This window comes from Castor canadensis, chromosome 10 (assembly GCF_047511655.1).
Source record: "Castor canadensis chromosome 10, mCasCan1.hap1v2, whole genome shotgun sequence".
NCBI lineage: Eukaryota > Metazoa > Chordata > Mammalia > Rodentia > Castoridae > Castor > Castor canadensis.
Genome location: NC_133395.1, coordinates 12,871,336 through 12,899,126, shown reverse-complemented (window position 1 = coordinate 12,899,126; position 27,791 = coordinate 12,871,336). Strand labels below are relative to the sequence as shown.

General features: G+C 46.4%; 1 protein-coding gene across 8 annotated transcripts in view; it reads left to right on the top strand.

The window, feature by feature from the left end:
- Positions 1–27,791, top strand: part of Farp1 (FERM, ARH/RhoGEF and pleckstrin domain protein 1) — a 254,241-nt gene that overhangs the window by 50,254 nt on the left and 176,196 nt on the right. For 5 of the 8 annotated variants that reach the window (XM_074043098.1, XM_074043099.1, XM_074043101.1 and 2 more), the window contains exon 2: positions 7,011–7,204. In XM_074043098.1, coding sequence (XP_073899199.1) covers positions 7,034–7,204 — 171 coding nt within the window. In that variant the 5' untranslated portion in view covers positions 7,011–7,033. Of the gene's footprint in view, positions 1–564; positions 762–5,483; positions 6,697–7,010; positions 7,205–27,791 lie in introns of those variants that run through there. The other 3 variants (XM_074043096.1, XM_074043097.1, XM_074043103.1) reach the window with 3 other exon arrangements.

Below are 27,791 nucleotides of genomic sequence, written 5' to 3'. Positions count from 1 at the left end.
TTTGGGTATATCCCCAAGAGTGGTATTGCTGTGTGATCCTCCTATTTTAAGCTTTCTGCCATTGCTGGGATGATGGGTATCTGCAACCACACCCAGCTTTTTTCCTGTTGAGATGGGGTCTCATGAACTTTTGCCGCAGTTTGGTCTGGACCCATGATCCCCCTGATCTCAGCCTCCCACATAGCTCGGGATGCTAGGTGCATCCCATCTTGCCAGCTATTGGTAGAGATGGGCTATTGGTTGAAGTGGGGTCTCACTAACTTTTCCCAGGCTGGCCTCAAACCTCTAGCCTCCTACGTCTGCCTCCTGAGTAGCTGGGATTACAGGCATGCACCACCACCCCCAGCTATGATTAAATTTTTAAGAAACTTATAAAATGTTCTCCAGACTGTTTGCATCATTTATATTCCCACTAGCCACAAGCAGTGGATGAGAGTTCCAGTTTTTTCACATTCTTGGTAATACTTGCCATTGCCTATCTTTTTTATTATAGCCATTATGGTGGATGTAATTTGCATTTCCTAATGACTAATGATGTCAAGGTCTTTTCAAGTGCTTATTAACCATCTGTACTTCTCTAGAGACAAGTTCTTCCTGTTATCAGTTCTAGCACATGAAGCTCAGCTAACCTACGGCGCACCATTTCCACTTCTTTCTCTGCCAAGTTTTTACTTATACTTTTTCTTTTTTCCTTATGTGCTAGAAATCGAACCCAGGGCTTCAGGCTGCCTGAGCAGGACTCCAGCTGAACCACATCCCAGGTCCTCATTGTGTTTTTCCTATTTCTAGGGGTTTTCATATTTTGTAGCCATTACAGTTCTGTTAGTCTTCCTCTGACAATATAAGTGAATTTCAAGTTCAGGAATAGCTGTTTCTCCTTGCTTCACCCCCTTCCTCTGGTCTTCCTGAAGTTTCTCCTTCAGCAGTTTCTTCCAGAAGTTCTTAGGTGGCATTCCTTTCAATTCTTGCCTGTTTTAAACATTTGGCTGTTTATATGCCTGGGTGACTTGCCTGGGTTTAATGTTTTCATTAAAAGTATTTTTGACATTTAGTCTTTGCATTTGGCTGTGGAGAAGTCTGAACTTTTGTCTGCTCTTACTTTACCTGATTTTTTTTCCCCAGGTGTCTTAATTCCTTCCTAATTTTTTTGGTGTGGGTGGTACTAGGGGCTGAACTCAGGTCCTCACTGCTTCACTTGAGCCACGCCGCCATGGTCCCTTTTGTGTTGGTTTTTTCTGAGATAGGGTCTCACTTTACGCCTGGGCAGACCTTGCCAACCATCCTCCTATTTATGCTTCCTGTGTGGCTGGGATGATAGGTGTGTGCCACTGCTCCCAGCTGTGGGTTAAGATGGGGTCTTGAGCACTTTTTACTCTGACTGGCTTCGAACTGTGATCCTCCTGATCTCTGCCTCCTGAGTAGTTGGGATTACAGGCGTGAGCTTCCTTCTTCATTTTTATAGGCTAGTGGTGACTCAAGAAGTTTCCTGGTGGTGATCATATTATAGTAATTGTTCCTGGGAGAGTACACATTAATTAATTATGGAAAATCATCTTTTATTTCTGGAATATTTTCTTGATTTATACCTTAAATTCTTTTTTTTCCCCCTCGTTACATTCTTTAATTTTTTTTTTCTTTAGCGACACCACTTGTGGGCATGTTGGGTCACTCTTGTCTTTCATATGAATCCTTTTACCTTTGTTTTCAACTCCATTCTCATTTTTATCACCGCCCCCCCCCACCTTGCAAATGCTCACAGTTCACCAGGACATACTTTGTTTAGTTTCTTCCCACGTGCTCTGCAGCGGGGGATGCTGTCTGAAAGCCTTTCATCGCACGTGCCTTAGACCACAGGGGTTAAGTGTGGGATTTCCTTGGATGTGGGAAGATCTGCACATACACGGTGAGACAGCCTGGGGCTGAGCCCCACGTCTACACAGGAGATCAGGAGATAGCTCCACGAACATCTTAGCACACAGCCTGAAGGTAATTTGATAGAATGCTTTTAGTGCTTTGTTCCCACTGTCATCTGTCACATAAGGTCAGGTGTGGACTTCTCCACTTGTGACATCATGGCTGTGTGCAAAGAGGTTTGGAACTGGGAGCATTTTAGATTTTGGATTTTGGATTAGGGGTGCTTGACCTGTGTTTTAATTCCTGCTTCCCTTCTCATTCCCCGAGGGAGATCTGCCTTCATTCTGCTTCCTGCTGGTGTCTTCCCAGAGTTTCCCCTAACTCTTGTAGGTCCTCTTCTGTTTTTGTTTATAGACTCAATTATTTTTTTAAGTTTGTGACAATGTGCTTGGGCAAAACTTTAATTGATTGCATGTGACATTTCTGTTTTGGGTATTCATCTGTCATTCGTTTTTACTTTTTGCTTTCCTCTTTTGGTGGTAGTGGGATTTGAACTCATTGGCTTGTTCTTGCTAGGCAGGTGCTCTACCAGTTGAGCCATGCCCCAGCCTTTCTTTTTGCTTTTGTTAGTTTTCAGATAGGGTCTCCAATTTTGCCTGGGCAGGCCCCAGACTGCAATCCTCCTGCCTATGCCTCCATTCCACAGCTGAGATAACAGGCATGCACCACCATGCCCATCTTGTTGGTTGAGATGGGGTCTCCCTAACTTTTTGCCCAGGCTAGCCTTGAACCTCCATCCTTCTGATCTCTGCCTCTGCAGGAGCTGGGATTACAGGCATAAGCCACCATGCTCAGTTGCTTTCTTTCTTCTTGCAGCATCTTGTAAAGGTCCATTTTTATTTTTAGAGGAGTTCTCTACCAACTGGCTATTTGTGGGAGCCTCATGAGGGCTGGCTGACAGGGCCTGTCCCCTGCGGGTGGGAGTCTTGTGGCTTGTGTAATTGTGGGAGTGAGAGGGGTGTTCTTTTTTCCTGTTGCTGAGGCTGGGCTGTGAACCTAGGCCATGCTCCTTACACAGCCTGTCTTTACCTCGCCTCAGCAGTCAGCTGCTTCCTCCCAATATGGATCGTCTGGGGAGTTCCTTACTTCACTCCCCCTGTGCCAGGAAAGCTCTGCTGGCTTCTCCGCACTTCTGTCCCTGTGGGTCCAGAATGCACAGCTGGGTTTGGAGCAGAGGGTGTTCTACTGATTTGGGAGAGCAGGGCTCTGCCATTTTTGCCTGTGGGCTGCAGCACTGATGGATTCTCAGAGCCTTTGCTTCTCCTCTGTGTGACCTTCACTGCACTTGGCAGCTCCCTCTCACAGTTTGTGGCTGGCTGGCGCATGTCCTCTAGCCTCCTCAGCAAAGGACTTTTCCTTTTTGTGTGTGCTCCTTATTACTTTGGGTGAATTCCAAGAGGAAGTCTTTGAGCCAGGATCTCATGACAACTCTAGATTAAAATCCTGTTACTTCGTCCTCAATATTACATCCGTGTGCGTAACTTTTCGTATAGATCTAAAGAGTTAAAGTGGCTTCTGCAAACACCTGACTTCTAGGTCTGGAATGGTCACGTCAGTTAGTAATAACACATTTGTCATTTGGATGAGTCCTCCAGCAGTTCGGGGGTCAGAGGACTTTCATGGAGGTAAAGTCAGAGTAAGCATGGGTTCGTGTTTATCCACAGCAGGACTGTAGGTCGGTGGACTTGTCTACCTAGAAGACAGCCCTCTGTTAGGGGCTGGCCGATCTCCACGTCAAGCCTTGGTGTGGTTGTCCATTTATGACTTGCCAATGCTCTGTGATGGGTCCTCACATTCTTTGGATGCTGAGCTCTAAACTCGTGGCTGGATTTACGTTTGAATGAAACAGAGCTTTCCATGTACAGCCACCGTCTGTGTGCAAGTATGAAACCAGAAAGAAAGTGTGACATTCTTTGGGGAAATGTCAGTACTCGTAAGCAGAAATATATAGGCCCCCTGACAACTCCAGAAGAAGAAGTGAAGGTACCAAATCTCTCCTAATCAGTAATTCAGAGTTTTGAACACCAAGGTTCTGGAAGTTACAGTGTGTATGCACCTGGGGATCTTGGGTAAGAGGGAAAGAATTGGTTCGGCTCAGGGGATGAGGGACCTTGCTCTTTGCTAGGGTAAGACAAAAGATGACATATTGTAGTCAGGGCCTCAACACCTTTGTGGGGGTGACACGGGCCTGTCCCTTGGCTGGGGCCTCCTGACTTACAGCAATGACAGGCAGAGCGGCAATGGCCAGCACAGAAAACCACAGTTAAGGTGGACTGTGGGGCACAGGAGGCAGGTGAGAGGCAGGAAGGAGGAGTCAGCACCAACGAGGGAAAAGTGGGGAGCAGAAGCCAGAAACTCAGAAGGTTCTCTTGACCCATAGCATTTTGTCTGCATGTTACATTGGTCTGCAACCATGAGACGTGCATGGAAGTACTTTGTCCTGGTTTGTAAAGATGATTTTGAGCACAACTGACTTCACAATGAATACATCACCACCACCCTTGATTCACTGATAGAAGGAATGTTGGTTGTCTGTCTTCCAGTCTGTAAGTCACTGTGCTCTGTGTTATAGGTTAACATGATCTAGTCTTATCAATCTAGTCTCATTGGTCAAGACCACCAGGTGAGTTAACCAAAGCCTGGATCACACAGATAAGCAGATGAGAAGAAGGGTCTCAGTCAATGCTTATTTGGGGCAGAAATTAGAAAAGCACCAGGTAACAGCCTAGAGTCTTAGATGGCCTCACTGGAAGGAGGTAGCAGTCTCGGCAAGGCTGAAACTTGATTGGCATTTGCCTTGTCCTAGAATCCATGCTTCCGATGGCCTAAAAACAAATAACAGTCCCCAACAGGCTTCCTTGGACCCCTGTGGAGAGGTGGGTGTGGAGAGTCAGTGGTGTTTCCTAGAGGGCACTAGGGCCCTTTCTCTGCCCGATGGAAGGACCCATGCTTTTAGACCATAGTGATTGTTGGCGTGGTTCCACAGTCTCTGACCTGGTGACCTTAGGCCGCCTTGTGCCTGTGTAAGAGGTTTCCTGGAGAGGACACTAGGAATTTCCATGAGGATGTTACTAGAAACTTCTGGGAGGAAGTGGAATGAGTTAGACAAGAGAACCCCACACAATGAGACTTAGAAACTGGTGGCTGTGCCGAAGAGCTTAAGGAAGGTGTGAGATGCAGCATTAGCTCTGTACCTCACACTCAATGGCCCTGTCCCCTGGCTGACTTTGTCACTGAATGCCCTTGGATCTTTTTCCCTGTTCCTCTTCCTGTCTTCTCATGCTTGTGACTGGACACAATTGATTCTTTTGATTTTTGGATTCCACACTCACCCTACCTTGTTCACTGTCATGGCTGTCAGCCTCCCTGGCAGGCTGGCCTGTGCTCCCCCTGTCCCTCTGTCCTGCCTTGAAGCTTTCTGACCATTGCTACACTCTTACCTTTCACACATAGCTGCCATTTACATCACTGGGTTAATTTTCCCACCAAAGTAGGGTTATCACATCACCTGTCCATGCTGTCACCTCAAGCCCCAATTGTGCACTTGCTTTGAAGCCAGGCACCCGCCTTTCTTCTTCCATGTCCTGGTGTTTCTGTTGGGTCATTCTCTTATCCTGGTGGCTCCTGCTGTCTGCAAGGTAAAGTCTGTTCCTCTCTGGGCCAGGCATTTGTGGTCCTCCATGTCTGAGTTCAGCCTATTTCTGACATGCATCTCTAACTCCTTGACCCTAATCCTCCCCCTCCTTCTCATAGGCCATTTTATTTCTCTCTCATAACTGCAGCAATCCTGTTCCACTTCCCTGGGATGCTTTTCCTGTGAGTGTTTCCTGTCTCTTTCCAAGTATGGAAACTTGGAAAGAGTTCAGTTCTTGCTTCTCCATGGTGGAGGCTCCCTGGTGTCCCCTGTAGCCACTTCTTCTCATGTTGACAGTTCACTCCTCTGTGTACTGATGACCCTCATCTGCGGTCACTGGGGACCTGGACTAGCTGATGCTCTGCTCATTAAGCGCTGATATAGAGCTCAATTCCGTGCCAGGCCTTGGGCCTCAGTGCAGAGAATATCCAAGTCTGGGGTCTCCTTAGAGCCCTTCTTGTGCCATGGTAAACAGGCAAATGCACATGGCTCAGTTACCACGGGGTGGCTTTCACAGAGCCATGAGCACAGAGGAGCCAGAGGCACCTAAGCTCTGCCCCCAGTGTCCAGGATGTGCATTTGATCTGAGGCTTAGAGTAATGGTAGAAGCTTCCAGGTGGAAACTGGAGAGAGCCCTGCACATGAAGGCCTGGAGCCAGGCCCAGGTGGTGCGAGGAGTGGACTGAGGGCACACGTCCCGAGAGAGGAGTCAGTGGTGTGTGACCCAAGAGGGTTGTTTGGGTTTTAGGAGAGTACCCTTGTGGATATTCTAATATGTAGAATGGCTCCTTGGGGAAGGGGACCAGGTGGAGGACCGGGTGGCAGGAAGGACATGGATTAGGACATTATTGTAATGGAAACCAGCAATAGACTTGGAGAGAAAGTCCCTTGCTGTGTGGCCTTGTCTGAGTGAGTGCCTGCTCACTCCTGCAGCCAGATGACAAGCTGGAGAGCCACCGTGTGTGTCTGTCCACTTATCTTCATAATCCCACATCACTTCTCTGCTCTTGTGTCCCCGCAAGGTGATTAACGGATGCTAATGAAAGGGCCCAGGCACTGTTTACCATCTTCTCACCAGCCTCCACCGTGTGAAAAGTACCGCCTAGCTCATCCAAGACACCAAATAATAATATGCGGAGGACAACCAGGTCTATAGTATGAATAATTAAGAGCTGATTATGAAAGTAGAAAAGAATAAAATATGCAACAGCATGCAAAACTATGCAAATAAACAAAATATGCAAAGTATTTACATGCCTAAAGGTGACATTGAAAGTAGAGGCTGCCACCTGCGATTCCTGTGAGTGTGTGTGTGTGGCGGGGGAGTGGTGCAAGGGAGGATGACAGAGTTCTGTCTTTCCTGGGTGGTTGGGAAGTTCCTATGATAGGGAGCTGATAACAGAGTTACCTAAGTGGTTTTACAAGAGTGCCTCTTCTGATGTATTTCTCCTTCTCACTGCAGATAGCCTGTAAGCTACTCTCATCATGGGTGAAACAGAGCAGAAGCCCACCCCCGGATCACGACTGGGGGCCCCAGAGAACTCGGGGATCAGCACCTTGGAACGTGGACAGAAGCCACCCCCGACACCATCAGGAAAACTCATGTCCATCAAAATCCAGATGCTGGATGACACCCAGGAGGCATTTGAAGTTCCAGTAAGTTGGGGACACGTCTGGGAACCCATGTGTGGGCAAAGGTTGCCTCATTCCCAGGTCCCAGGGACAGGAGGCACCACCTCCCTCCCTTCACGCAACTCGAGCCACTCACCCATTCCAGGCCTGAGCAACCCGATCTGCCGTATAGTGACACAAATGGCCTTGCGGATGGGAGTTGTAATGACTTTCTGTTCACGAACATGTGGAATTGTGCGCTTATGTACGGTATATGTGATATGTATCTTCGTATACCTAAATATGTCACGTGTATAGCTGTGATATATTGTGGTAAATACGTGCATATGTTACACAGGCATGTCTGTGGAACATTATATATTTATGTTTGAATTGGGGGGTACACTGATCTTCCTGATGGATCTCGGCTCAATTTGCTACTCTTGCAGGAAGTTCTTCCCAAATTGGGGTGTGTAGAGGCCTGGCAAGGAAAACCCAAGAACAGTATGTGTGTGTTTATCTGGGGCCATCAGGTGAGAGTCCATGCGTGGCCTGGTGGGGTGGAAGTGTAAAAATCCCCATTCCAAGTCCCCAGAGTGTCAGCCTAGTAGCAAGAGGCCTGCCGCCCCAGAGGCCATGGAAGGAAGCATGTGGTAGCCATAAGGCCAGGGAGAGAAGGAGCCAGAGGCCCCGGCCCCTTAAAGGAGTTGGGGGCCTTCTACCTTCTCACCCTGGGGCTTCAGCTCTGAGCCCTGCCTCAGTCTCCCCCCCAGCCCTGCGCTTAAGTGACTGTTGCTTGACAGTGAGTCACTTATGTGGTCAGTTACATGAGCTGCAGCCTGCCTGCAGGGTGGTGTATATGTGGGTCTGTCTGTCTGTCCGCCCGCCTCAGGCTTTCAGAGATGCCAGTGCACTTTTGTGTAGGGGTGTCTGTTTTGCCTGACCTTGGCTCAGGTGTAGGGAACCCTCAGTACACCTCGGTCCAATCCTTTGTGCTCTACCTTGGGTACCAAACACTGTGTCTCACCTTGCTTGTGGAGGAAGAAGATAACTCTTGAACTTCCAAACAAACAACTTACAGACTTTGGGAGCACACCTGTTGTTAACGTCGAGACAGTTGGCTGGAGTGACTGAGATTTAATTGTCGGTATTAACAGTAGAAACTCATCATTTAATCATCTAATGAGACATGATTCATTAAATTATATTTATTTCAAAGAACACTGTTCAGAAAGTGTGAATTAAGTGTTTCAGAGAAAGAGGAACCAGAATGCTGCCAATTTATTGTGCATCGCTAACGACCTTTGTACCTTTCTAATTTTCTTCCTGTGGATCCCTGCCTTTCGAGGTCTTGGGACTGCCTTCCTACCCAGAGAACAAAGCCACTGCTAATTTCTGGAATGGTAAAATCTGTTGAGGAAAGCACCTGCCGTCCTCTGAAAGGCCCTTGCACTCCCTCCCCACTTTTTCTCTTCCTTGCCAGACTGGTTTGGTGAGGTGCTCAATTTCCCTGTTTGCTCTTTGGTCTTGTGTGGGGACCTGGAGCCCAGTCTATAGCTGTGCTATTCTGTGGAAGGCTGACCCCTCACTGTTTTGGCTGAGACGCTGAGAATGCTGCTGTTGTGTGCTGACCACAGGCATCCTTGTGCTGTGGCCACCCGAAGTTCTTCAGAGTTCAAAGCCAAAGAATGTCAACACTCCATTCCCAGACACTGGTTAGCTAGGAGCTCCCTGCCTAAGAAGCAGTCGTAGCATTGCATTTTCATCTTTTAAAATTCTTTTCCCTCCTAATTTCTGATGGCTATTATTTGTATTTTTAATCCCTCTGTCTGGAAGATCCTTTCTCATTCCCTCCTGCTGAACTCCTATGCATCCTTAATGGTCTTATTAGTTTTACTAGCACACTTCAGTGGCTGTGCTTTTTCTTCCCTTTTGCAGACCTCTTTGCTTATACGCCTGTCAGAGTGGAGCTTGCATGACTACGGAACCCCTCAGCATTTGCTTTCTTTTCCATAAAATGATGGTAACAGTAAACCCTACCTCATCTGGCATGAGCATAAAAAAGAAACTGATAAAGTATCACAGCAGTTCCTGGCACACACTGGGAGCTTACGAGGTATCAGTAGCACTGATGCTTCCCAGGGCAGGGACCTGTCTTATCTCCACATCCCCAGCATCCAGCACACCCCTGGCAGATAGCGAGTGCTTATTACATGTTTGCTGATTGAATGTTAGAGTGAATTCATTTAACCAGTAGAGTTTTCTGCCACTGTTAGTTTTGACATGCCTCCTCCCTTCCTATTTTATTTTTATTTTTCTTATTTGGCCATCATGTTCTTTCTTAACTGGTGGGCAACAGATGTCTGCCTTAACTGAGTGTAGAAAGCCAGATATCAGCGTTTCTATTAACGGAGCTGAGTTGGAATCACTGCATGTCTTCTTTAAGAACAACCCTGGCCAGGCCATCCCACAGCTGGAAGCCATCAGGGCTGCTGTGACTCAGCCATTGCATCCCACTCAGGATTAGAGGCCAGTGGCTGTAGGATCGCAGAGACCCGGCTCCCTGTAATTGCTTTAAAATCGTGCTCCATGACTTTTTAGCAAGACAAGCATCTGACCCTGGAAACCAGACACATGCTTCTGGCCCACGAGGGCTGGAATCCCGAGTGAGTGAATTCCCACTGTGCTCTCTCATTTGCCACACTGATGAGCAGGGCCGGCAGCCAGAAGTCTCTGCAGTTTCCCTTTGGGGTCTTCTTTTATGAACCCTGTCTTTCCCTAGGGATTGGGTTTCCTGGGCCTTTTCTTACTATTTTTCTTTTAAAACTTGGACGCAGGCAAAGCAGTCATTTGCAGTGCACATTCCCTCTACACTTCCTGGCCCACAGAAAAACCATCCTGTCTGTGGTTGTTCCCATCACTGTCTGTAACCCTTAAAAACATTATCATGAAGAGTTTAACCTTTTGCAAAGCCAGGGCAGAGAAGGCCAGTCTTTTCCATCCACGGCTAGCGCATGGACACCTTTACTGTTGAACTTGGACGGTCTTTTCAGGTATTTCCTCTGCAGAGTGGAAAATTCGAAGGTAGCATTTATAGTTTTGCATGGCGTCTCCTCATCTTAATGTGGGAGTAAGCCACACCCAGTGGTTTGGTGTTGCAGCTTTTGGCTTTCTCTTCCCACCGAGGTTGTAAAGCTGAGTCCCTGGCCTCAGGAAGGGTTAAGAACACATTCCCTGCCAGGCCACTTCCCTGAGAAGGTTTTATGTGTCAGCTTCCTGACCCTCTGGTAAACAAACACTGCTCCCCTGATGTTCTTCTTCTTCCAGATGGCTTCTCCTCCGTGTTTATCCTTTTATTAGCAGTGTCCCTGTGGGGAGAGCAGAGGGAATTCGCAGAGCCATTCCCTGCCCTTCGGAACAGGCCTGGTAACCGTGCCTGGGAAGGTGTCCCACGTGACAAGAAGCTGCCTCATGTCCATCGCAGGGTTGGCAGGAGTGACAGTGACAGGAAGTGGCAGGATGTCATCCTTGGCCCTTTCCTTGCTTCGTGTCTTGTCCTTGCTTTCTCAGACGCTCACGTTGCTCTCAAAGCTTGGTTCAAGTTTGGACGTCTTGGTTCAGGGAGCCTTTGCCAGGGGGCTCCTGGGTCCTGCTGAGGGCTGGAGCCCCTCCCCACTTGTTCTCAACCACAGATGCATTAGCACTTGTGCTAGAAAATTCTCTGATGTGTTTGCCTACATGGCGTGGCAGGTGGGGTAGGAGCTCTGAGTGGCAAGGTCACGTCTTTTGCTGTGTCCTTGTCCTCCTCAAGGGCTGCACCTGACCCCTGCCTGTAGTGTACTTGACAGGCCATACCAAGCTTCCCATCAGTTGACTCTCACACGACTTGTAGGGCTGTAGATCCCACAGAAAGAACTTCCAGTTCTTCCACAAGTTTGCATCAAGGTCAGGCTGGCGTCGGGATCCTTCCCCAGGACCCTCACCTTGGGGCTTCCCCACACAGGCCACCTCCTGTGTGAGTCTCATGGACTCCCACTGTCTTACCCATCTTGCCTCTCCGGCTCCCAAACAGGAGGTCCCCATGTCATCTGGTTCACCACCCCGAAAACCCCATCTCCCAGCTCTGTGCTCTGGTGGTTGTCTGTTTCTGAACACCGACCCCCCATGAACACAGTCACCAAAATCCCACCCACGCTCAGCATTTCTTTCCTTAAAGTGCCTTATCTGTCCTCTAATTAACCTTGTCTCCAGTCTGGCTCTCACACTAATGAACTCCTTTCCATCCCTGATGCCCACATGCTTCCTTATCTGCAAAACGAGGTGTAAGTCCAGGTGAAATCAGAAGGTTTTTTACCACCCTTCCCTTTTTCGGAAGCCGGTACACTTGTGTTGACATCCCTGTCGAGGAGTTAATTTTTGGTGACTGCATTACCAGGTAGATGGCAAATTCCTTAGGGATTATTAATCTGCAAATAAAACCAAAACAGAAAAGCCCCCAAAGGCTGATCAGACGTGTACTGACTGTGTACCTACTAAGTGCAAAGGAAAAATAGTGTACCGTGATTTCTATGTGACGTTGACAAGGTATTTTTTTTTTTTGCTGGTGGTAAAATAGCCCTTGTTCTTGGATTCCTAATTAGGAGGATTATAAAGTGAGGCCTTAAATGATTAAACAGTAGTTTCATTTTATTACCTTTTGAAATTTCTTTTCATTCTCACTGAAACCTGGGCGGGCCATCCACACAGCTCTGTTCTTCCCCGCGCTCTGGGGCAGGAATAAGCTGCAATGGTGGTAGAATTTGAAAGCTGTCTTCTGGAGCTTGAGCTCAGAAAAAGGGACAGAGCAGGAGTTTGTCTTTTTAAAGAGTCTCATGTCACCTCTCTGTGGCTCTCTGATTTACACCAGGGAAAGCCCAGGCCGGTAGCTTTGAGCATGGCTTGTGTTCTCTGGGGCCACTGTGTCCCTGTGAAAGCTCTTGGTTTCCTCTGGCTTGGGTTTTTAAAGAAATTCTTCCATGCATTTGGTTCCCTTTTCTCTTTCTTTTTCAGAGAATGTCTTGGGGAATGGGCGTTTTGGGTGAGTGCTGTGTCTGTTACTCTCCCCCTCTTTCCGCAGAGGTGACATATCCATGTGTCTAAGGTCTGGAGGACGTGATCCTCCTTGCCTATGGTGTCCTGTCCCGACTCTCCTGGAATCACTAGGCCCTGAGCTGCGACTGTCCACCATGATCTGATCTGATCTGATCGTGATGATGGAAAAGGGAGGTGTAAGCATCCCAGGGCCACCTGTGCTCTTCTTTTGCACAAAGTACCTTCCCACATAAGAACTGCTGGTGACAGTGGCTGAAGAGGTGAAGGAGAGACCTCAGTAAAATTTAATTGGCCATTTAAAGCCAGAAGGAGGTCTGTGTGCCCGGAGCACATGCAGCCTCAAACCAGCCACACTCTAAGCCAGTGAGCACAGGGAATTTCACATGTCCAGTGGGCTTTCACAAAATAAGTCAATGTTTCTTTCTCCTTATCAGTGTTGGTTTTGGCTCCTTTTGTTCGCCAAGTTTCTGGAAAAGTATTGACGTCCACTTTGTTTTGCCTGGTCATTTCTGTGTTTTATTTAACATTGAATGATAAATGGCGCTTGTCTGGGTCTAGCCTCCTGAGGTTAGTTAAGTTGGAAGGCTATTTTAATAGAGTAGTAAAAAAAATGTTTTTCCATAAATCATTTCAGCTAAATACTGTTAGCCTTCTTTTCTGGTTCTTTAGAAGCAAAGAGGCGAATTTAAAATGTTGGCCCAAAATGTTAGCGTGCCCCCCTTTCAACTTCAGTTACGACTCTGATGATCAAAGGGAGTCATGTAGCTCAGAAAGGATCCCAGCAATTCTTTAACAGCTGTTTGCTATTTTCTCCCTGAAAAAAAGAATCACTCAGTATACCCTAATAAATAAAAAGACTGAACCGTAATTAAGAATGTCCACATTTAATATTAAAACAGGGCATATTCTGAGAAAGCACAGGAAGTTTGACAAGCTGGCCTCCCCCTCCCCCACCCCCGTTAAGTAGAAATAATAAATTTTCTTAATTATGTTTAAGAACAGAGTAGTGAAGGGGAAATAGAGGCCCCTGGCTTCCTTGCTGACCAGTTGTGTGGCTCTGGACATGGGGCCAAGTGGTCTCCCTGCCACATGTGGCAAATACAGACCTCAGAGCCCAGGATGAAGCTGGAACGAAGATGTCGTGGACGCCTAGCACAGGGCACATACGGGGTCTCAGGAAAGAGTGAGGCTTTTTTCCTCCCTCTCACTCTGACTTGTGTTTGGTTTTTGTTCCTTAGTGGAACTGAGTCCTGCTTTCACTGTGGAGCTGGTGCCCAGGTCAGATGGAAGAATGAAAGCGTTTAAAATAAACAGTGGCATACTTGTGTCAGCTGGGCCGCTCCTCATTCTTTCCCAGCTCTCCTGTGCAGCCTCACATCACACTTGGGCTTTCTTTGGAGGGTGACTCATTGCCTAAACTAGACATGCGTCCCAGGCGGCTTTCAGAGGGCCCTGAGGATGAAGGGACTTGACAATCGTGCTGCCCCTCCACTTCTGCCGAGCACCACGCTCGCTGCTGTGCGGTGGGTGCTGCAGCTCCTCTGGGTGTCAGCTTTAAACTTGGGCGGGGGGGCATTCGTTTACTTGGAAACCTTGTATGCATCTGGGCTTTGCTGGTTCCTTGGGCATTGAGTTGTTCGTGGTGGCTTTAACTCAGAAGAAGATATGGAACAATTTTACTCAGTTTGGGATTTTTCTTCTGTAATGGACCAAGCATGTGAAAGAACCATTCTAAAAGTTTGAGGTACTTTGTAATTTCTGTGCAAGAGCCTCACAGCGTTCTGTCTCCTCATTTATATAAACAGGAAGTTGGGCAGATATCGACAATGGATTCTGTAGCTCTGGTTTTATTTTTTGGAATGTGATCTTAGAAACACGATACAGGTTCCACAGATATTTATCGACATTGAGACAAGGTGCTGCTGATGATAAGGAAGTAAATAAAGATAAAGCCTTTCACAAAGCCTTTGCTACGTGCCAGACGTTATGCCAAGTCTATGCAGACGTTATTTAGGACCATGCAGTGGATGGCACAGGCCTGCCTTTGGCAAATGTCTACCCTCCGGTGAAAGGAGTGGTTGCTGGAGGAAAAAGTCCTGCTTTATTTATGGCCCGTTAGTGAACCTGTGAGGTGGGTGTGGGTAGCACAGTCAGGCTTAGATAGCATAAGTGGCTTGGGGTGGGTCAGATAGCTGGGCGAAGGACCCACGGTCCTATCCTAGGGCCAGTCTACACTCCAGCCTTCTTGTTACCTGCTCTGTTAGACTAGATTGTCATGGGTCATAATAAGCCATCAGGATAACACAGTGCCTCAGTTGTACCTGTGACAGGTGAAAGGTGCTCTTACTCCAGTTGCTGGGCTCAGCAACTGGGAGTCCTTGGCAATGTCAGATACCCAGGGAGGTGACTGATAGGGGCGGGGCTTGAGCATTGCAGGCTCAAGTCAGGATGCTGACAGGTGCAAGGGAAAACCAGGAGGTGGAGTTGATGGAGTGGAGAGGGAGACCACAGCTGGGGTGGCTCAATGCTATCACCAAGGACCGGCAGACAAGTGTCAAGTGTCTTCTGAAAAGTAATACCTTCCTTCAGTCAGCATGATAGGAACGTCACGAATGGTGCTAATAAAAGGCATCACTTCTTATTTTTTAATCGCAGAGGAGGGCCTGTGGTTCTGGATCTGACTTCTAGATTCATAGTGAGGACGTAAATGCTACACCCTACAGAGGTGGATTGTTCTGCTCCAACTACTACAAGGCCAGACTGGCCTGGAACTCGCCATCCTCCTGCCTCAGCCTCCCCAGTGCTGGGTTACAGGTGTGCACCACACCTCGCCTTGAATTTGCTTCATATTTACTCTTTTCCTTCAGTGTCTTCATCGCCCAGAAGATGCTCTCTTAGAGTGGGGGAGCACTGGCATCCAGCATCTTCCAGGAATTCTGCACACAAGTGCTGGAAAGGCAGGCAGCGGTTACATTTGTAGCTCACTGCTTGGTTTGGATGGGATGGACTTGTAACAGGAACGACAAAGGGCGTTTGGCTATTGCTCCATCGTCCAGGGATGATTTCTGTCAGCAAACAGAATAGGGTACAATTGAGTTACCTTCCTTCCATCAGAACATACGACTCAATGTCTAACACCTTGACCATGGAGCTTTTTCAGAGTTGTGAGCGAACCACAGGACCTTTTTCTGTGGTTTACGCTGAATCTATTTCTTAAGACTGCCAGGCAGTGGTAATGGGTAGTTTCACAGTCCTGGAGGGGTGGTGAGCCATAGCTCATCCCCCTTCTTCCTGATCACCCACCTGGACCCCAGCCAGAAGGCCAACAGCAAGGGGGCAGGGCTGGGGTGAGCAGTCCATAGAGATCATCCCTCAGGGGACACCCTCTCTCAGAAGATGACCTAGGGGCTGGGGTGTGGCTCAAGTGGTAGAACACCTACCTAGCAAGCACAAGGTCCTGAGTTCAAATTCTAGTACTGTCCCCCCTCCCCCCAAAATAATGACCAAGACTCTGCCTCATAGAGAACACTCAGGCCGCGAGGCTGGGGCTCCCTCCAGCTTGTACCCCTCTCTTCTTCTGCCTCCCCTTCCACCCCACAGCCCCCCACCTTGTACCTACTGACCCCCTACATCCTAAGTCCTGTCACCTACGGGCATGTGCTTAACCAGTTTCTGGATGATGGTAGGATGCAAATGAGGAAAAGGACAGGTTGCCATGGTGGTTACAGCACGTACAGAATACAGGAATTGCAACCAAGCCTGGATATCCCTATGAACCACCTTCTATCCTTTCACTTGATCTAATTGTTCTTGGAGTACCTAGATGGCATACTTGATTAGTCCTGAGAAGGGGGATCTCTGGTTTCATAACCCAGGCTGAGAACTGCTCTCTGCCTTTCATTAACTCAGTTTCAGTCATATTTAACAGCTCGTCGCGTGCAGGTAGATTTCAGAGCGATGCACGTACTTCCTGTGTGTTGACCACGGGGTTAGCCAGTTGGATTCAGGCCTCTGCTCTGATCAAGCTCTGTGGTTTAGTAAACTCACCCATGATCACCTTGAATGAGGAGTGTTTGCTGGCTGTGAACTTGCCGAACCACTCATGAAAGTAACAGTTTTCTTCTTACTTTTCCCTTTCTCCCATTTTAAAAAACAGCAGTTTCTGTCAGGTGGACCTTCTCCTGACCACCCTTCCACAGGTTTCTCTTTGGAAGCTCCTGAACCATGAGGCAGGCTAATTTTCTCCAGAAAACTGGTTCAACAGAAACCTAGATGCTGCCAGCAGCCCTCTGGCATCCTGCCAGCCCGGGCTCTTTGGAGAGTCTTTCTGTGGGTACAAGTTGCCTTGCTTAGCTTCCAGACTTATTTTTGCCCTCTTTTCTGGCTCTAAAAAATGCCAGGCCCAGGAGCCTGGAGAGTTGGTTTTCTTTGGGACATTGTTTGGTGGTACACAAGGTACTGGATGAAAACAAGTTCTTTTCTCTGTGTCCTACCACCACATGGGCCCTCCTGGCTGTGGCTTTGGTGACACTGCAGTTGTAGTTCATTTATTGTGAACTAATCCATCACTTGATGACTGAATTTGGCATTTGTTGACTTAGAGTGTATTCGTTTGGGCCACAAGCCAAGTGGCATAAAGAAGAGAGGTGTGTTGTCTGTGTCACACTTGTGCAGAGGCACGGTCTGAGATCCCGGTGTCACTGCATTGGTTCCTTGGGAAGGGTGTGAGGAAGGATCAGTTCTGGGCTTTGCCCCCAGTGTCAGGTGGTTGCTGCCATCTTGGGTGGATTTTGGTTTGTAGATGAATCACCCCAATCTCTGCCTTCATCTTCGCAAGGCTTTCTTGCTTTGCTTTTCTGTCTCCACTTCCCCCTTAATAAGAACCTGGTCAGTTGAGGGCCTGTCCAAATGATTTCACCTGGTCACCTCCAAAGATTTCTTTTCTAATAAAATCACATTCACAGGTACTGGGCTTGAGGACCTCACCATCCCTTTTTTTTGGGGGGAGGAGAGGGAAATACAGTTCATCCCATATATATAACATCTGTTATTTATTTTGTGGTGCTGGGGTTTGAACTCAGGGCCTGCACCTTGAGCTACTCCATCAGCCCTTTTTGTGATGGGTTTTTTTCAAGATAGGGTCTCTCAAACTATATGCCTGGGGTGACTTCGAACTGTGATCCTCCTGATCTTTGCCTCCTGAATAGCTAGGATTACAGACGTGAGCCAACAAACATCTTTTTTTTTTTTTTTTTAAAGATTTTTCAAATCATTTGAAAATGGTGAGCCCATTTACTATTGGGATTCTGGTTGACTCCGACTCAGTTTTCTGCTGTTGTTCTTTGGAGCACAGTGTCCACAGGACATCCTCACAGTAAATAGAGGAGACCAAAACGCTGCATCACATGTGTGCTGAGCTGAACTGAGAAGCAAGGTGTGGGTGGCTGTACTGGATGAGAGGTCTCAGCTGAATTAGTCGGGAGGACGGAGGAAGGGAGTTAATTTTGAGTCATTGTCCTTCAGCAATGCTCTTCCCCACCATCTCAGTGAATCCATAATGGGAGGGTGGCTTGTAGGCCACCATGCAGTACCTCCCAGCCAGTCCTGGTACATTTCTAGCATCTACCTTGAGCTGGGTAAATACCTTTCATTTGGTGTCTCAGTCCGTGTTGGAAAAAATAAGTCTTCACTACTGTCCCAGCACTCTCTTGGTATTCAGAAGTGTATCAGGGACAGCACTAATCCTTTGAGAAATGAAGATCGGAGTCACAATGGGATAGTACCTCAAACTCATTAGGATGGCCACTATTGAAAATAATGAGTGCTGGTGAGGACGTGCAGAAACTAGACCCTTGTGCATTGGTGGTGGGAATGTCGCAACCACAGAGGAAAACAACCTGGTAATTCTGCAAAAAATGAAGTTATTGAATGATCCAGCAATGCCACTTTGGGATGGGCCAAAAGGATGGTAAGCAGGGACTTGCAGACATATCTGGACACAGATGGTCATAGCAGCACCATTTGTAATAGCCAGGACCTAGAAGCAACCCAAATGTCCATCCAGATGGATGAGTGGCAGAGCCCAAATGAAATATTATTCAGCCATAATACAGAAGAAATCCTGACCTATCTTACAGCGTGAATGATCCCTGAGACCATGATACTAAATGGAATAAGTCAGACTCACAAAGAGACAAACACTACCTACAAGTAGCCAAACTTACAGAAAAAAGAAAGGAGAGTGGTGGTTTTAGGGTGCGTGTGAGATGAGTTGTTGTGTAATGGGTGTAGAGTTCCAGTTTTAAAAGATGAAGGTCTGGAATCTGTTTCACAACAATGTGTACACTTCTGAAATGTACACTTAAAAATGGCAAAGATGGCACATTTCATGTTTTTGTAGATCACAAATGAAAAAAAAATGGTGCCCTGGAGCAATATGAATTGCAAAGTAGTTAAAGTTGCCCCCAACTGAGTTAAGTTTAAAATTTAAGTTTCACAAGCATTCATAGCATCATTTGGTTTTACTCTCCTGTTTATATACTGTTGGTTGTCACCTATGGATTTTGTCTCCCAGAGAGATGTTGAATTTCTTTAGGGCTGGGTACCTCCCCAGTTGTAGCTAGCATATTTTTCCTGAACATTCCTACTTACATTGAGTAAGTAGTCAATACAGCAGACCTCTTCTGTTTCTTGATCCACAGCCAGTCACTTAATTCTAGTGGTTGGTTCACTTCAGTTGCATTAGATTATTTTCTGGTTTTTAGGTTAATGACTGAGACGGCTTTGTAAAGACAGAATTTAAAAATGATATTGAAGTTATAAAGGTGTTAGGTATTCTTTATTTTTAAGAATTGCTATGTGAATGGAGCAGCTGAGTTATAAGATTTTCAGAACCATAGAAACTTCAATCTTCTAATATTTATATAAAACTTATCTTTGAGTTCCAGTCCAAGTGGCATCTCCCTGCTGCATTTGGCACGCAGATCCTGAGTGACGTATGATATTCCAGATGGGGTGCTGCCAAGACAGACCCTTTGGACCTTGCTCTAAGTAATTCTTTGCAAGTGATGCATTTTCTGTCGTTTACCTCTGCTCACATTATCAATCTCTCCTTTGCAAACACTCCTCTGACGGTCAGCATGAAGTGAGTCAAGCCTGGATTTATGCTGCTGGTTCCAGCATTTGGAAACTTTCAGCCAAAGTGTATAAAAGCTAGTTTTTTTGCTTTGTTTAAATATGGCATTTGGGCAGGTTTCTCTGTTATGAAGTCTATTCTATTTATGTTTTAGTCACAATGTGAGGCCTCGAAATGACTCTAAAATGCTTTTGACTGTTGTGGCAGCAACAGAACAGCATCATCTTAGAGCCTTTTTTTAGAGGAGAAGGGTTATGCTACAGCATGTAGCATCAACTAGAAAGGTCATGTCAGAGGTCACGTCAGAAGTCATGTCAGCACCACTGCTGGGAAGTGGCCGGGCTGCCACCCCTCACTGTTTGTCTCTGTGTTGCCCGTTATAGGTTAGGGAAGTGTAAGAAAAATAAAAGGTACACTGAAGATGCCATTTTAGTATGTGAATATTTTAGGAATTGTTCAGTAAGAAGCATGGTTTGAAATTGACATCAGATCATCTAATGATATTTCTGGGAGACAGCTTGGTGGTCTCTGGACCAGGGGCCCAGGGGCCCAGGGGCCTGGGAGACGAGCGTCATTCCCTCTTACTTACCTTCCAGAGCCAGGCATACACCCTCCCAAAAAGTGACTGGGGTATTATTGAAAAAAGTTGTTATCATTGAGTCTGGCACACACCTATAATCCTAGCTATTCGGGAGGCGGAGGTAGGAACATTTTGGTTCAAGGCCAGTCCAGGCAAAGCCAGCTCGAGACCCCATCTGAAAACCAAAGTAAGAGCAAAAGTATGGGGTGTGGCTCAAGAGGTAGAGCATTTGCCTAGCAATGTCAAGGCCCTGAGTTCAAACCCCAGTGTTACAATAAATAATAAATAAATGAATAAATAAATAGCTAGATAAATGTTAGAAAATTGTCATTGTCCATGAGACTGTCATAATAGCTAAGTTTAGCAATTGCTTGCTAATGTTACAATTTTGAACGTGTTTGGGCATCTTTGAACAGATCTGGAGTTTTATTGAGAACCAGAGAAACGCAGTTGATCTTTCAACAAAATCAGCCCTAAAACTTTCTGAATCCTTTAGTATTTACCCCTCACACAATCTGTGGTCATTGGAGAAAATCAGGAAAATGCATAAATGCTTAAAGCAAATTAAAAATGCTCTGTCATCCAGCCAGACAAAGGCATTAAGGGTTTAGATGTGCCCTTACAGTTGTTCTCTTTTATCTATTTTGTCAAGTAGGAGTCTTTGCATTGTAAGCAACTGACAATGATTCTTACCACTGTCAACAAAGAAAGGGGGCTTGTTGAAAGGTCACCAGAGTAGCTCACATGGCCGTATAGCATGGACGTGAATATTGGCAGTCAGGAACCAGTCCATCTGTCTTTCAGAATATGTTTCTGTAAAGCAGGACATATAGTATGTACTGATGTTCTCATTCTCCCTACCTTGGAAAGCCCACTTCCATGCATAGATGGAGGGAATTTCAATGAGGCAGCCAGACAGCCAAGGAATTAACAGGGAAGGGCTTAGCTGGGGGAGCAAGGAAAACCCCAAACACTGCGTGGACCAAGCTGGTATCTGAGTAGAGGACACAAGATAAATCGTTAAGGTATAGGGAGGGGTACAGGGGTGACAGCAGAAAAGCAAAGCCCTGGAGAAGCTACTGGAAGTCAAGGGAGGAGCAAAGAACTCAGTTCGTAGGTCAGGGCGTGTGTTCCACGTGGACACTGTTAGGTGATCCACTTGTAGTGTGGTTTTTGGGTGCAGAAAGGGACTGGGGTATTTTGTTTTCTTCATAGAGAAAGTAGCCTCTTCAAAACTTGTCCTTTCTCTGTTAATTTGCATGGAGTATAAATCTGTGTGGCTCTAATCTTACTCACTCTTCCTTGTCCTTCTTCAGTTTGGTGTGGAGAAACTGTGGGTTCCATCCAGTGATGTTTTGAAAGAGAGCTGCTAGGATTTAGAGGAAAGATTTCTACTCGGATATCTGTGCTGTGAAGGCAGAGTTCCTAAACCGACTGAATTAATACTGCAAGTGAAGATTGTGCAGTCACACGTTACATCTGTATCGAGAATGCATTGCTTTGAAACTTAAAAGCCAATAGTGCTTTCAATAGTGTTGTTGGTTTTCTTGGGAGAAAGTCTCTCCTGGTTTCCCTAATGACAGAGAGCAAATGAGGAAGGCCGTCCTCAGACTGTGAAGGCCTGTCATGGTGTTGGTGTCACTGAGGCCCAGAAGTTCCAGGGCCTCTCTGGTGGGCTTTGTGTCCTCCTGGGCCTCGTGCCGACAGGATCCGTGGTTTCAGTGGAGCAGCTCAGTGGCTAGGTTTTTCCAAGACATGATGGTGGGTAGCCTTTGGGAAGTCATCTCATTCAGTCCATTGTACTTTTTCCATCATAGCGATTTCTTTGTGAAAAATAAAGGTATTTAATTTTCACAGGGAGTTATGTTAATAGCATCTTCCTTTCCTGAGTTCAGAGCCAACTAAGAAAGAGGTGTGATGTCCTCTCTGACCACGATGTCTGCTCTGCTACTGGTACACAGTGGTCAGCGGGGCTGACAGCTGTCCCCACCCAGCCACTGGGAACCGCATGCTCCCCCACATCAAGAACGTTCCAGAATGTGTGCTTCCCATAAGCAACAGAATGCATAGGGGAGGAGAAGGGCTGAGCCGAGGGTCCCAGCTCCTTGCCTGATAACCCAGCAGAAAGGGAAGGAAGGAGGGGCCACAGGTGACCCCCCTCTACGGGGGGCCACGACCCGAAAATGTGTTTAAATGTTACTCCAGGTGTTGGAGGAAGGTTCTATATATGTGAAGACATTTGAATTCTTAGGGAATATTTTCACTTCCTTTCAAACTTTAAAATTGTGGTCCAAGGAATGGCATGGGATTTTGACTTCTTACGGTGTCTGTAGACTGATGCAGCTTCTTCCAGAGTTCAGATCTCAGAAACGTCTGGGCTATCTCTCTCCAACAGAGCGCCCTGCACAGCTCAGCAAAATCAGTCTGCCCATCCCACAAGGACCCTCTTCTCATGTTTTCTTTGCAACTCAGAAATTTTTATCCTCCATCTTTTCCTGATGTGCATAGAGACAGCTATCTCTGACTGAGGAGGTGTATGTGTATATATGTGTGTATATACATATCTATGTTCTTTTCCAGTAATAACGTGCTATAGACAACTTTGCAGATCCAACGATGTTAATCTCATTCTTGTTAATAGCTGCACGATCGCTCATAGTTTAGATAACCCTTAGTTTATCCGATTCATTTCCTGTTGATGGACATTTGAGATCTTTCTAGGTTTTCATACCAGTACAAACAACCTTGCACATAAATTCTTACCAGCTGATCCCGTCATTTCTCTGGGGCGAGTGCACCACACACATCTGTCAAAAGGCACCAGGTCTGGAGAGTTTTACAGCCAGTCTTGATAGAACAGATATTTTCTGTTTTATTAGAAACATAACGTAACCACAAAATATAATAAAGACAGGAGGGAAAACTCAGATTAATTTTACCAATGTACATAGGTGCCACAATTAGGAATAATCAGTAAATTAAAACCAGGAGGGTATTTTTTAAAAAGACAGTGTGACTAAGGTTAGTCCATGAATGCAGGGATGATTCAACACTTAGGGAAATTTTAAATAATAAATTAAAGATAAAAACATCATTAGATATTTTTAAAAGCCTGTAATTGTTTCTAAGTCATGGCTTTTAAAGTCTGAGTAAAATAAGAACAGATGGAAATTACTTAAATAATATGAAGACTAATTATGAAAATCCAGAAGCAGATATTCAATTAAATGTTGAGCTACAAAAGGCATTCTTGCAACACCAGCCAAACACATGATCATCCACTCGCACTGTTATTCAGTATGTTTGAAATGTCTTAACTCATGTAATAAGAAGTGGGAACAATTGGAGAAAAGGGAGGATTATTTCTGTTTTAAGGTTAGTATCATATATCTAGAAAACCCAAGGTAGTCTTTTAAATATTTTTAGAAATAAAATAATTTGGAAAGGCAACTAAATAAACACATAGAAATCATGTTTAATGTTAATATATTTATATAAATACATATGTATGTATTTATACACACACACACACACACACTTAAAATTGTGATCAAGAGTAAAAAAATGCTTAGGAGGGAATGTAACTAGGAAGGTAAATGTCTGATGAGGAGAAAAGTGTAAAACTTTATAGAGGGGCTTACAACAAGATTTAAATGGCAGAGGCGTGCATCACACCCTGGACCAGAAGACAGCATCATGAAGTACTAGTTCTTTCCCAGGGAACAACACACGCCTATAAAACCCTTCTGGTCAGATCACTACCAGTGCTTTTTATTTATTTTTTTCAGTTCACCTTGAAGAATACACGTGTAAACATTGCAGACGTTTCTGAAGCACGTGGAGTTGGTCATCCCCTTTGAGATGCGGGAGTTTCTCAGCCTGTATAATTAAACAGAGGTGCTGGCACAGAGTAGAAGCAGGAGTCTTGAGTACATATGGGAACTAATATATGGTGAAGGAGGGGGTGGACGAAGAATGCTTTCTTTGATAAATGGTGCTGGCACTCTTAGCTATCCATTTGGAAGGAAAAATTTGGTTTTTCCATCTCTCACCAGAGACAGGAAAAACTTTCAGATGGATTAAGATGAGAGTAAATAGCGAACTCTTTATGTGGCCTTTGAGTTTTATAGGAAAGGAAGGAGATGCATAGGTCCATTCATTCAGTGTGCTTTCCCTGCAGAGGAAGCTGCTGGGTTGGTCCTAACTTGACCATGCCCACACCCACCCCCACCCCTACCCCCACCCCCACACCCTAGCTTTAGCTAGGACATGCTGACAGGACCTAATAATTACTTCTTCATTTTCTAAATTTGTTATAAACACCCCTTTCATGTCAGTAAAGCAATTCACTGAGGGCCGCAGACATTGGTGGGAGGCGAGTGCTGCTTTAGGCCTGTCATTACCAGGTGCCATTAGTGTGGTATAGCAGGCTACAGCTAGACCTCGGAGCCAATCGAGTAGGTGGTGGATTTGAGGATTAGAGTTCTTTTTAATTTAAGAGTAAATATTGCCCCCTGCCTCCTTCCAGGTATCCAGGACATCTAACTATATTCACCCATTGCTCCTGGGACCGTGGACCAGAGCTGCTCCCTGTGGACACAGGCCTTTTGTCACCCAGTAGAACAGACTTAGCACTCTACGATGGCCTGTGTCCAGACTCATTTGAAACCATGTCTGTCCTTCCAACCTAATTCCAGATGGGCTTCTGATTCAAGAAGGGGACTTGTGATTCAGGGAGGGGACTTGATACATGTCTCCTTCTTTACACTAAGGTGCCACGTTGGGTGTTTAAGATCGGCCTGTTGTATGCAGAGCTCTTTTCGGGGATGGGAGGGTTAGGGCAGGAGGAGGCCCAGCAGAGGAATGTGTCTGATAATATTTGTCCTTTTCACCCAGTACTTCCCAGAATAGTGAAAGTATTCTTGCATGTGTATACACATACACACTCGTCCGTGCTGTATTAAAAAATGTGAACCCTAATTACTTGGCTGCGTTCCTTCAAAATAACGAGCAGTTGTAATTGCAGGTGCACGTGACCCGTGAAATCCAGACTGTGTAGGCATCCACAGGAATGTGACTTCATGGGAGAAGTCAGAACACGCACTTGGTTTTTAGAGAGAGAAGTGGGGTTCTCCACTCTGATTTTTATCTCGTTTCCAAAGGCGTTGGTTCCTTTGTGTGTAGGAGTACAGCATCAAGCTGTGTGTGCCTCTGGTGACACCCCATGATTGCAGGCCCTGATGCCCAAAGCCCCCTTCTGTCCCTTCCTCCCATACCCTCTGTCTAACCGTTCTTGAGGAGCCATCCACAGAACAGGGACCAGTGAGCTAGCCTTGGTGAGTGGTGGAGAGTGTCTTTACATCACTTTGCCTGGGGCAAGTGTGCCCCATCCTCTCCCTGCCTCAGTGCCTATGCTCTCTGTGAACCCTGAAACACTGCTTCTGTTGAATTTCCTGCACACTAGCTGTTTCTCTTTAACCCTTTTTTACTGTCTGGGAGATGTGAGCTGCTTCTCTGTTTCCCATAACAAAGGAGGCTTCCGGTGAGGGGATGGCCCAGCCTCCTCCTCTCTTACCTTTGGTTCTGTGCTTCCCAGGGTGCACAAGTGGTTGTACTGAGCGCTCACCATGACTCACAGTGGGGAGAGGGCGGGTTGGGGTGCCAGCTAGCTGAAGGTACTGTGTTCAGTTTCATGGTCTGCATTTCTGGGGGACGATGGAGACAGAGAGATCCACTACAGGAGAGGTAGAGGCACCTGCTGACCTGCAAAGCTTCTGGTGTAGCCAGCCTCTTCTGGGTGGCACAGAGCGGGAGCCCTTGGGTGCAGCCAGGACATGGAATGGATGCCAGCCTGAGCCCAGCTTCTGTGCTCAGCATGAGGAGAAGGCAGAAGACTCTGGGGTCTGGTGTGTTTTATAGCCATGTGTTTATCCAGCCTGGTGACATTTATGGAACCCCAATGAGGAGGTAATGAGTAGACAGATGTTTTGACTACACGAAGTGCTGTGAAGACATGGCCACTGTCTCAGAACTCAAGAACACGAGTTTGACTTCTGAGTCTGACTTCCTTGCCCCTGTGTGCTCCATTCTCCCCCACTTCTCTGCCCTCCTTCAAGTCCATAGCACCTTGAAGCAGCAGCATCCAGGCCCAGCTACTCTGAAGACCTTTATTTTTTTCTTGTGGTACCAGAATTTGAACTCAGGGCCTCCTCCTTGAGCCACTTCACCAGCCCTTTTTTGTGATGGATTTTTTGTGATAGGGTTTGGAGAATTATTTGCCCGGGAATGGCTTTGAACTATGATCCTCCTGATCTCTGCCTCCTGAGTAACTAGGATTATAGGCGTGAGCCACAGGTGCCCAATGGTTTCAACATTGTTTCCCCATCTAATGGGGCTGTCCCCAGCCCTGCCTCAGCTCCTGGGTGGCTCTCAGAGCCCTCAATGGCTCTGTGGATTCCCTCTTTCTCTTGGTCTAGACCTATACTTTCTGCTTGTTTAGGAATACAGTTAAAAATATCATTTAAAATTTTATTTAGGCTGGGGGTAGAGCACTTGCCTAGCATGCACGAGGTTCTGGTTTCCATCCCAGGAGCCACACCTCCAGCCCAGGAGGGGCAGTCTTGGTACCGATGTATCTACAAATGTATTTCCTAAGAGTATTAGAATTTATTTAGTCGTAATTTTCCCATTTGTCTTGTAGAGATACTAACATTTCTGTTGAAGTGATGCCTCAAGTTGTCACTTGCAGTGATTTCTTACAACCTAGGTTTTTAGGAATGCTGGTGACTATATTTAGTATCCTGAGAGCTTCTGTGTTTTGTATTCTGTTTTTTTGTTTGTTTTTGCACTGCTGGGGATTGCAAGCACTTTACCATTGAGCTACATCCTCAGCCTGTGTTTTTTGACTCAGCCTTGCTATCTAGCCAGGCTGGCCTCCTACTCTCAATCTTTTTACCTCAGCCTCCCCCGTGCTTACATTATAAAGTGCACTACCACACCTGGCTACCTCTGTGTCCTTTGATTCTCTTGAGATGTCTGTCTTACTTTAATTCATGTATTCATAACCAGTGGGACTTGTTAAAAGGTGGCATTTGCTTCTTTTCAGGCAGGTCATTGTCCCTAGCTGGGCAGGCACAGCATAAGCCTGGGTTCTTTGGGGGTAACAGCAGCCCCCTGGCTTCTAATAGAGGTCAAGGGTCAGCCAGGTACATTGACTTGTGGTTGTAATTCCAACTATTTGGGAGGATCAGGGTTTGAGGCCAGCCTGAGCAAAAAGTTAGCAAGACCTCATGCTAACAAATAAGCCAGGCATGTGGTGCACACCTGTCACCCCAGCTGCACAGGAAGTGTAAATTGGAAGATCAAAGTCTAGGCTGGCCTGGGTAAAAATGGGAGACCCTAGCTGAAAAATAAGAAAAAAGGGCTGGGGGTGTCACTCAAGTGGTAGCCCTGCTTAAGAAGTGTGAAGCCCTGAGTTCAAACTCCAGTACTGGTTCCCTCCTCCCAAAAGAAGTTAAAAGTCCTTAAAAAAAGACACAAGTGACTGGCAGGCACTACCAAAGTGCTGTGTGTGTAGCACGTACCTGAGGAGATACTGCTGGACTTGCATCTTGATAAACCCATTGTAAGGTGAAAAGAGTGCCAGTGGAAAATGCAGTGGGTATGCCAAACCAGCCCGACCTCCTAGCTGAACAACACAGGCCTCGAAATGCTAGTCATTTTCCCTCTTGATTTCAGGGCTGCCTGGGAGCCATACCTGCTCAGCATGGCTAGAGTGGACCTACACCATATCAGTCACCAGGGAGAAGACTCAGATTCAAAATCTG